The sequence below is a fragment of the Chiroxiphia lanceolata genome, chromosome 31 (assembly GCF_009829145.1).
Source record: "Chiroxiphia lanceolata isolate bChiLan1 chromosome 31, bChiLan1.pri, whole genome shotgun sequence".
Taxonomy (NCBI): Eukaryota; Metazoa; Chordata; class Aves; order Passeriformes; family Pipridae; genus Chiroxiphia; species Chiroxiphia lanceolata.
In genome coordinates, this window is record NC_045667.1 from 517,472 (window position 1) to 528,206 (window position 10,735).

Here is a 10,735-nt window from a genome sequence, read left to right on the forward strand (position 1 = left end):
TTTTGGGGTGTTTTTGGGGTGGTTTTGGGGTGTTTTGGGGGTGTTTTGGGGTGTTTTGGGGTGTTTTTGGGGTGTTTTGGGGTGTTTTTGGGGTGTTTTGGGGTGTTTTGGGGGTGTTTTGGGGGTGTTTTGGGGTGTTTTTGGGTGTTTTGGGCTGTTTTGGGCTGTTTTTGGGGTGTGTGGGCTCAGGCGTGGCGCGCCCGGGCCGCCAGCAGCGCGTTCTCCTCGCGCAGCGCGCGGCAGTCGCTGAGGATCCGCTCCAGGCTGGCGGGGGGCTGGGAGCTCGTCTCCCCCTCGATCTGGGGGGAATGGGGGGGAATAAGGAAAAATAGGGAAAGGGGGTAAAAGTGGGGGGGGAATAGGGGAAAAGAGGGAAACGGGGTAAAAATCGGGGGGGAAATGGGGGTAAAAATGGGGGGTAAAAATAGGGAAAATAGGGAAATGGAGTAAAAATGGGGGGGGAATAGGGGAAAAGAGGGAAACGGTAAAAATTGGGGGGTAAAAATAGGGGAAAATAGGGGAAAAGAGGGAAACAGGGTAAAAATCGGGGGGTAAAAATAAGGGGGGAAATGGGGGTAAAAATGGGGGGATAAAAATAGGGAAAATAGGGAAATGGAGTAAAAATGGGGAGTAAAAATAAGGGGGGAAATGGGGGGTGAAAATAGAGAGGGAATGGAGGGGTGAAAATGGGGGGTGAAAATAAGGGGGAAAGGGGGGTGAAAATAGGGGGGTAAAAATAAGGGGGGGAATGGAGGGGTGAAAATGGGGGGTAAAAATAGGGACAAATAGGGAAACGGGGTAAAAATGGGGGAGGTAAAAATAGGGAGGAAATGGGTGAAAATGGGGGAGTAAAAATAGGGAGGGAATGGAGGGGTGAAAATGGGGGAGGGTAAAAGTAGAAGGGGAAATGAGGGGTAAAAATGAGGGGGGTAAAAATAGGGAATGGAAGAGTGGAAATGGGGTAAAAATAAGGGGGAAATGGGGGTAAAAATGGATTAAAAATGAGGGGTAAATACGGGGGGGGAAATGGGAGGATAAAAATTACGAGGGGCACAAAGACAGAGGGGGAGACAAAAGAGATCAGTTAAAACCCAGGAGGGCTGGGGGGGGCACCCAGAGCTCCCCAAACTCCTGCCCCACCCCAAATACACCCCCTGAGCGCCCCAAATACACCCTGAGCCCCCAAATACCCCCCCTGACCCCCCAAATACACCCTGACCCCCCCAAATACACCCTGACCCCCCCAAATACCCCCCTGACCCCCCCAAATACACCCTGACCCCCCCAAATACCCCCCCGACCCCCCAAATACACCCTGAGCCCCCCAAATACACCCTGAGCCCCCAAATACACCCTGAGCCCCCAGATCCACCCTGAGCCCCCAAATCCCCCCCCAGCCCCACCTGCTCCTCCAGGTCCCGGATCTCCCTCTGGATGGTCCCGGTGTCCTCGATGGTCCGGATCAGCTGGGCACAGTTCTGGGGCAAAAAGGGGGGGTTTTGGGATCCCCCCAAACTCCTGCCCCCCCCCAGTGCCCCCCCCAGGCCCCCCAGGCCCCCCCTCACCTCGTGCAGGGCCGCCAGGTACTTGTAGGCTTTTCTCACCACCTCGTCCCTCTTGGCGTCCTGGGGGGCACAGGGAGGGTTTGGGGGGGCACAGGGACAGTTTGGGGGGGCACAGGGAGGGTTTGGGGGGGCACAGGGACAGTTTGGGGGGGCACAGGGAGGGTTTGGGGGGGGAACAGTTTGGGGAAGCAAAGGGACAGTTTGGGGGGGGGCACAGGGACAGTTTGGGGGGGGCACAGGGACAGTTGTGGGGGGGCACAGGGACAGTTTGGGGGGGGAACAGTTTGGAGGGACATGGGGACAGTTTGGGGGGGGGCACAGGGACAGTTTGGGGGGGGCACAGGGACAGTTTGGGGGGGTACAATTTGAAGGGCACGTGGGATAATTCAGGGGGTCCCAGCGCCCCAACCCTCCCTCCTCTGGGGTCATCCCACAGAGGGGGTGCCCCAAACCCCCTAAAATCCTTCTGTGACCCCCCCCACCCCCGGGTGCCCCCCCAGTGCCCCCCCAGTGCCCCCACCTTGAAGAGCAGCTCGTCGGTGACGCTGAAGGTTCTCTCCAGTTTCCCCCCCAGGGCGTTGATCTCCTTCTGCAGCGCCCGAGTGTCCTCCAGGATCTGGGGGGGGGACCCGGGGGGGTCATCAGGACCCCCAAAACCCCTCCCCGGGCTGGGGGTGCACCCAGAGGTCCCCCCCCCAAACAGCCCCCCAACCCCCCCCGACACCTCCCATGGAACCAAACACCCCCCGACCCCCCAACCCCCCTCCAGGCTGCCCTGAACCCCCCCCCGAGCTCTCCCCCTGCCCCCCCCAAGGGTCAGACCCCCCCCCAGCCCCCCGTGGCCCCCCCGGGACCCCCCCCAGCCCCCACCTTGCCGATCTCCTCCTTCTGCTTGCGGATGTTGCCCACGATCTCCAGGATGCGCTGGGTGTACACGGCCCGCGACACGTCCCGGGGCAGCGCCTCCAGCTCGGCCACCTGGGGGGCAGGGGGGGAGTCAGGGGGGCACAGACCCTCTGAGACCCCCCTGAGACCCCCCTGAGCTCCCAGAGCAACCCAGAGACCCCCCTGAGCCCCCAGAGAGCCCCTGAGACCCCCCTGAGACCCCCACAGCAATCCAGAGACCCCCCTGAGCCCACAGAACAACCCAGAGACCCCCTGAGACCACCCAGAGACCCCCTGAGCCCCCAGAGCAACCCACAGACCCCCAAAACAACCCAGAGACCCTCTGAGCCCCAGATACCCCCAGAGCCCTCCCTGAGCCCCCAGAACAATCCAGAGACCCCCGGAGCAACCCAGAGACCCTCCCGAGCCCCCAGAGCAACCCAGAGACCCCCCGAGCCCTCCCCGAGCCCCCAGAACATCCCAGAGCCCCCCTGAGCCCCCCCCGAGCCCCCAGAACATCCCAGAGAACCCCAGAACAACCCAGAGCCCCCCGAGCCCTAGAGCAACCCAGAGACCCCCTGAGCCCCCCAAACAACCCAGAGACCCCCAGAGCCCCCCCTGAGCCCCAAGAACAACACAGAGACCCCCACGAGCTCCAAGAACAACCCAGAGACCCCCAGAGCCCCCCAAACAACTCAGAGCCCCCCCTGAGCCACCAAACCCCACCAAATCCCCCAAACCCACCCGAGCCTCCCACAACCCACCAGAGACCCCTGAACCCTCCCCAGCCCCCCAAAACCCTCCTGAGCTCCCCCCCCCCAAAAAATGCCTCAGGGTCCCCTCAGTGACCCTTCAACCCCCCCAGTGAGACCCCCCTGAGCCCGAGCCCCCCAAAACACCTCGGGGTGACCCCCCCAAACTCCCCAGAGCCTTCCCCCAAAAACTCCTCAGATTCCCACCCTAAGCCACCCCAAAACACCTCAAGGTTCCCCCTCAGTGACTCCCAAACCTCCCAGTGACCCCTCAGAGCCCCCCTGAGCCCCCCAAAGCCCCCCCAAAGCCCCCCAGCCCCACCAGCTGGGCGTGCAGGGTCTCTTTCCTCCGGGCCTCCTCGGCGGCCGCGCGGCTGCGCTGGAGCAGCGCCCGGGTCTGGGCCAGGCGGAGCGAGGACTCGCGCTGGGGGGGCACAGCGGGGCCAGGGCACCCCCAAATCACCACGGGGCACCCCCAGAGTCACCACGGGGCACCCCCAAATCACCACGGGGCACCCCCAGAGTCACCACGGGGCACCCCCAAATCACCACGGGGCACCCCCAGAGTCACCACGGGGCACCCCCAAATCACCACGGGGCACCCCCACACTCACCACAGAGCAGGGGGCACAGCGGGGTCAGGGTACCCCCAAATCACCACGGGGCACCCCCAGAGTCACCACGGGGCACCGTGAGACCCCCAAACCCAACGGGCAGGGGGGAGCAGAGATCACAAAGTCCCCGAGAGGGAACCTGAGAGTCCAGAAATCATCGGGAAGGGGATCCCAAACCCACCCGGGAGGGACTGCAGGGAGCCCAGAAAGGGCCAGGGAGAGACCCCAAAACCTCCAGAGAATGGACACTGAGGGACCCCAAAACCCACCAAGGAGAGAGCTGGGACCCCAAAACCTACAGGGAATGGACTCCAAGGGACCCCAAAACCCACCAGGAAGAGACCCGGGGACCCCCAAACCCCACATTTGAGAGTCTGGGCACCCCAAACGCACCAGAAAGACAATTCCAGAGCCCCCAGACCCAGCAGGGAGAGCCCCAGGGTCCCCCAACCGTGCCCAGGGAGGGGAATTCGGGACCCCCGGGACCCCCCGACCCCTGGGACCCCCCCGACCCCCGGGACCCCCCCCGTTACCTGGGCAGAGTCCCGGAGGGCTCGGAGCTGCCGGAACTGGGCCAGGAGGGGCCCCCGGTGCCGCTCCCACTGCCCCGCCAGGCTCACGATACGGCGGCTGCTCGACTCCACCACCAGCTGGGCATGGGACAGACCCCAAAATGAACCCCCCAGACCCCAAAATGAACACCCCAGACCCCAAAATGAACCCCCCAGACCCCAAAATGAACACCCCAGACCCCAAAATGAACCCCCAGACCCCAAAATGAACCCCCAAACTGACCCCCTGGGGCTGCTCGACTCCACCACCAGCTGGGCATGGCAGGGACCCCAAAACAAACCCCCAGAACCCAAAACAAACCCCCAGACCCCAAAATGAACCCCCCAGACCCCAAAATGACCCCCAAACTGACCCCCTAGAGCTGCTCAACTCCACCACTGGCTGGGAACGGTAGGGACCCCACAATGAACCCCCAGACCCCCACAATGAACCCCCAATCCCCTCAAATGAACCCCTAAACTGACCCCCTGGGGCTGCTCAACTCCACCCCCAGCTGGGCATGGCAGGGACCCCACAGTGAACCCCCGAACCCTCAGAATGAATCCCCAAATGAACCCCCAGAGCCCCAAAATGAACCCCCAAACCGACCCCCCAGGGCTGGGGCCTGGCAGGGATCCCCCAAATGACACCCCTCCCCCAAAACTGCCCCCCCCCCAGCACCCCCAGACTGAGCCCCTCCCTCCCCCTGCCCCATCACTGGGGCAGTTCTGTACCTGAGCTGCCCCCCTGAACCCCCTCCCCCCACCCACCGTGACCCCAAACTACCCCCCTGAGCCCCCAAAGCTCCCCCTGCCCCCCTTGAGCCCCCAAACCTCCCCCCAGGACCCCCCTCACCTGCAGCTTGGCCATGTTGTTCTGGGCGTCCGGGAGCAGCTCCACAGCCCTGGCCTTGACCCTCAGCTCGTCCTCACGGCCCCCCAGAGCCCCCCGGCCCTGCTGCACCTCGGCCTCTGCCTGCACAGGGGGGTCAGGGCACCCCAAAACCTCACACACACCCCAAACCCCCCCCACACACCCCAAAACCCCCCCTGTGCCCCCTGACCCTGCTGCACCTCGGCCTCTGCCTGCATGGGGGGGTCAGGGCACCCCAAACCCCCCACACACCCCAAAACCCCCCCTATGCCCCCTGACCCTGCTGCACCTCTGCCTGCACAGGGGGGTCAGGGCACCCCAAAACACCCCCCCCACACCCAACCCCCCCCACACACCCCAAAACCCCTCTGTGCCCCCCAGCCCTGCTACACTTTGGCCTCTGCCTGCACAGAGGGGTCAGGGCACCCCAAAACACCCACCCACACCCCAAAACCTCCCCTGTGCCCCCCCCCCCCCCCCCCCGAGTCTCCCTGGCCCTGCTGCACCTCTGCCTGCACAGGGGGGTCAGGGCACCCTAAAACCCCCCCAAAAACACCCCCCAACCCCCCCCCAGAGCCTCCCCGGCCCTGCTGTACCTCAGCCTTTGCCTGCATGGGGGGGTCAGGGCACCCCAAAACCTCACACAAACCCCAAAACCCCCCCAGAGACCCCCTGGCCCTGCTGCACCTCGGCCTCCACAAGGGGGTCAGGGCACCCTAAAACCCCCCTATACACCCCAAAACCCCCACACACCCCAAACCCCCCCACACACCCCAAAACCCCCCCTGTGCCCCCTGACCCTGCTGCACCTCGGCCTGTACAGGGGGGTCAGGGCACCCCAAAACCCCCCCAAAACCACCTCAACCCCCCCCGGCCCTGCTGCACGTCGGCCTCTGCCTGGGCACAGGGGGGGTCAGGGCACCCCAAAACCACCCACACACCCCAAACCCCCCCTGTGCCCCCCCAGAGTCCCCCTGGCCCTGCTGCACCTCGGCCTCTGCCTGCATGGGGGGGTCAGGGCACCCCAAAACACCCCAAAAACACCCCCCTGGCCCTGCTGCACCTCAGCCCCTGCCTGGACAAGGGGGGGGGCTGTCAGGGCTCCCCAAACCCCCCAGATCCCCCCGTGCCCACCTGGGCCAGGCCGAGCTGGGCCGCCCGGAGCTGCCCCCGGGTGCCCTCGATCTCGGCCTCCAGCCGGGCCAGGGCGGCCTCCAGGGCGGCCTCTTCGCTGGGGGGGGGCTCCCCCGGGGCCTGGGGGGGCAAACGGGGGGTGAACGTGGGGCTGGGGGGGACACGACCCCCCCAGAGCGTCAGTGGGGGCAGGGGAGTGACCCCCCACCTCCCCCTCACCTCCTCGGGGCCCGGGGGTGGCTGAGGGGTCTCGGTGACCGCAGGGAGCTGCTGCAGGAGGGTCTGGGGGTCCTGGGGGGGACCCCGGGCAGTTCAGAGCCTGGGGGGCGGGGAGGGGGCCAAAGGAACCCCCAGCCCCTCGTAGGGCCCCCGAAATCAACCCCCAGCCCCTCAAAAACACCCTAAAAACCACCCCAAAAACCACCCCAAAAACCACCCCAAAAACCAACCCCAGAAACCACCCTAAAAAACAACCAGCCCCTCAAAAACACCCCAAAACCAACCTCCAGCCCCTCAAAACCACCCCAAAAACCAACCCCAAAACCAACCCCAAAAACCAACCTCCGGCCCCCCAAAAACACCCCAAAAACCAACCAGCCCCTCAAAAACACCCCAGAAACCAACCCCAAAAACCACCCTAAAAAACAACCAGTCCTTCAAAAACATCCAAAAACCAAACCCAAAAAAACACCCCAAAAACCAACCTCCAGCCCCTCAAAAACACCCCAAAAACCAACACCCCCAAAAACCAACCCACGGCCCCTCAAAAACACCCCAGAAACCAACCCCAAAAACCAACCCCAGAAACCAACCCCAAAAACCACCCTAAAAACCAAACAGCCCCTCAAAACATCCAAAAACCAACCCCAAAAACCAACCTCCAGCCCCTCAAAACCACCCCCCGGGCCCCCGAAACCAACCCCTCAAAACAACCTCCACCCTCCCACAACAACCCCCAGCCCCAAAAAAAACAACCCTCTGCCCCCCCATCCAACCTTCAGCCCCCCCCGACAGCCCCAAACCCAAATTCCAGCCCCCCCGAACCCCCCGAACCCCCAAAACAACCCCCAGCCCCCCAAATACCCCCAGCCCCCCAACATCCCCCAGCCCCCCCAAAATACCCCTCAACCCCCCCAAACAACCCTCAGCCCCCCCAAATACCCCCCAGCCCCCCAAAACCACACCCAGATCCCCCCAAAACACCCCCTTCCCCCAATCCCCCCAGCCCCCCCAAATACCCCCCAGCCCCCCCAACATCCCCCAGCCCCCCCAACATCCCCCAGCCTCCCTCAAACATCCCCCAGACCCCAAAACAACCCCCAGCCCCCCCAAACAACCCCCAGGCCCCCAAATACCCCCCAGCCCCCCAAAACAACCCCCAGCCCCCCTCAAACACCCTCAGCTCCCCCAAACCCTCCCCAGCCCCCCCAAATCCCCCCAACTCCCTCTGCCCCCCCCACCCCCTCCAGCCCCCCCAAATACCCTCCTGCCCCCCAACATCCCCCAGCCCCCCAAAACAATCCCCAGCCCCCCTCAAACATCCCCAGACCCCAAAACATCCCCCAACCCCCCCCCCCAGCCCCCCAAACCCCCCAACCCCCCCAGCCCCACCTGCTGCCGGGTGAGGTGCTGGGTGCGGGTGAACCGGGACCCCTTGGGCAGGGCCCCCCCGGGACCCCCCCCGGGACCCTCGGGACCCCCCCCCGGCCCCAAAGGCCTCCCGGAGCCAGGAGGGGTCCAGGGGGGGCCCCGGGGGGGGTCCCGGGGGGGGTCCCGGGGGGGGCAGAGCTGCCTCAGGGGCTCCAGAGCCCGGAGCCGAACCCGGGAGCCGCTTCCGACCCACGAAATCCTGGGGGGAAAAGGGGTCAGAGCCCAAATCACCCGAAACAGGGGGTCAGAGCCCAAAAATGAACCCCAAATCATCCAACGGGGGGTCAGAGCCCAAAAATGGACCCCAAATCATCCAAAAGGGGGGGGGTCAGACACACAGGGACCCCCAAAAACACCCAAAGGGGGGTCAGACCTGCAGGGACCCCCCAAAAACAGACCCCAAAACACCCACAAAAGGGGTCAGACACAGAGGGACCCCCCAAAACAGACCCCAAAACACCCAAAAGGGGGGTCAGACACACAGAGACTCCCAAAACGTCCCAAAATGGAGGAGTCAGACACACAGGGACCCCAAAATAGCCCCCAAATGTCCCAAAATGGGGGAGGTCAGACACACAGGGACCCCAAAAACAGCCCCCAAAACACCCAAAATGGGAGGTCAGACACTCAGGGACCCCCAAAAACAGACCTCAAAACACTTAAAAAGGGGGTCAGATCTGCAGAGACCCTCAAAACACTGAAAATGGGGGAGGGGGTCAGACACACAGAGACCCCAAAACACCCAAAAAGGGGTCAGACACACAGAGACCCCAAAACAGACCCCAAATGTCCCAAAAGGGGGGTCAGACACACAGAGACCCCAAAAACAGACCCCAAAACACCCAAAAGGGGAGTCAGACACTCAGGGACCCCAAATAGCCCCCAAATGTCCCAAAACAGGGGTCAGACACACAGGGACCCCCAAAACAGCCCCGCCCATTCCACAGAGGGTGAAAAAGGGGGTCCCCCCCCTCAAACTCCTGGGACTGAGAGAAGGGAGGACCCCCCAGAGCCCCCCAAGTGTTGGGGATCCCCCCGGGTCTCACCTGGAGGGTGAGGGGGGAGGACCCCCCAGAGCCCCCCCAAAATGTTGGGGATCCCCCCGGGTCTCACCTGGGGGGTGAGGGGGGAGGACCCCCCAGAGCCCCCCCAAATGTTGGGGATCCCCCCGGGTCTCACCTGGGGGGTGAGGGGGGAGCCCAGGCCGGGGCCCCCCACTCTGCCTCGCGGTCGTGGCGGGCGCTGAGCTGGGCCTGGTGGGTCTCCAGCAGGGCCGGGGGGGTCCCGTGGGGCTGGGGGGGCTGCGCTGGCACCGGGGGGGCCACCCCCCCAAAATACTCCTGCAGCTCTGGGGGGACAGCGGGGGGTGAGCGCAGGGACCCCCCAAAACAAGGGGCCACCCCCCCAGATCCTCCCCTCAAACCTCACCCAGGGGCAACGAGGACCCCCCAGGCTCCCCCAAATCCCCCCCAGCTCTTACCTGGGGGTCCCTCATGGGGCAAATAAGGACCCCCCCAAGTCCTCCCCCAGTTCTCACCTGGGGTACCCCTGTGGGGCAAATAAGGACCCCCCAACACCCCAAATCCCCCCCAGCTCTTACCCAGGGCCCCCCCATGGGGCAAATAAGGACCCCCCAAATCCCCCCCAGCTCTTACCTGGGGGTCCCCAGTTTGAGACAAAAAAGGACCCTCCCAGACCCCCCAAGTCCTCCCCCAGTTCTTACCCAGGACCCCCCTGTGGGGCAAATAAGGACCCCCCAACACCCCAAATCCCCCCCAGCTCTTAGATGGGGGTCCCCCTGTGGGGCAAATAAGGACCCCCCCAAACTCCCCAAATTCCCCCTGGTTCTTACCCGGGGCCCCCCCCGTGGGGCAAATAAGGACCCTCCACAACACCCCAAATCCCCCCAGCTCTTAGATGAGGGTCTCCCCTGTGGGGCAAATAAGGACCCCCAACACCCCAAATCCCCCCTGGTTCTTACCTGAGGCCCCCCCGTGGGGCAAATAAGGACCCCCTCAGACTCCCCCAAAACCCCCCTGGTTCTTACCCGGGGGTCCCCCCCTGTGGGGTAAATAAGGAACCCCCACACCCCCCAAGTCCTACTCCAGTTCTTACATAGGGGTCCCCCCCCGTGGGGCAAATAAGGCCCCCCCAAACCCCCCCCGTTCTTACCCGGGCCCCCCCCGCTCTGGGGCAGCACCAGGGGACAGGTCCTGAACGGGTGGAGGCGCCCGGTGCCCTGGGCAGGGTTAATTAACGGTAATTACCCGCCCCCAATGGAGAGGGGAGCCCCCCCCAGCTCAGGGGGGGTCGGGACCCCCCTCCCCACACACCTGCAGCCGCTGCAGTCGGGGGGTCCGGCACTGGGGGGGCACCCAGGGGGGTCCCCAACTGCTCCCGGATCCGGGCGCCGATGGCTCGGAGCAGAGCCCCCGATTTCCCTGGGGGGGCAAAGGGACAAAGGGGGGGGTCAGACCCCCTCAAACCCTCCCCAGACCCCCCGGGGACCCCCCAGACCCCCCCGGGCGCTCACCGGGGGGCTCGGCCCCGCGCTCGCCCTCGTCCCGCGGCAGCTTCTCCACCAGGAAGAGGAGCAGGCGCCGCGTGTCGTGCTCGAGCTGTACAGGAAGGTCTGGTACCCCACGTCCCCCCCAAATCCCAGCTCCTGGGGGGGCACAGCCGCGTTGGGGGGCACCCCAAAACGTCGGGG

The 10,735-nt window shown here is 64.6% G+C and overlaps 1 protein-coding gene across 1 annotated transcript in view; it reads right to left on the reverse strand.

Moving 5' to 3' along the window:
• Nucleotides 1-82: 82 nt before the first annotated feature.
• Nucleotides 83-10,735, reverse strand: part of LOC116800120 (coiled-coil domain-containing protein 22-like) — an 11,802-nt gene continuing 1,149 nt past the window's right edge. The window contains 17 exon segments of the mRNA XM_032713699.1: nt 83-299; nt 1,404-1,478; nt 1,566-1,625; nt 2,086-2,181; nt 2,436-2,543; nt 3,525-3,626; nt 4,350-4,466; nt 5,224-5,343; nt 6,376-6,490; nt 6,596-6,666; nt 7,987-8,224; nt 9,205-9,373; nt 10,198-10,264; nt 10,359-10,406; nt 10,408-10,466; nt 10,559-10,642; nt 10,645-10,690. Coding sequence (XP_032569590.1) covers nt 186-299; nt 1,404-1,478; nt 1,566-1,625; nt 2,086-2,181; nt 2,436-2,543; nt 3,525-3,626; nt 4,350-4,466; nt 5,224-5,343; nt 6,376-6,490; nt 6,596-6,666; nt 7,987-8,224; nt 9,205-9,373; nt 10,198-10,264; nt 10,359-10,406; nt 10,408-10,466; nt 10,559-10,642; nt 10,645-10,690 — 1,689 coding nt within the window. The 3' untranslated portion in view covers nt 83-185.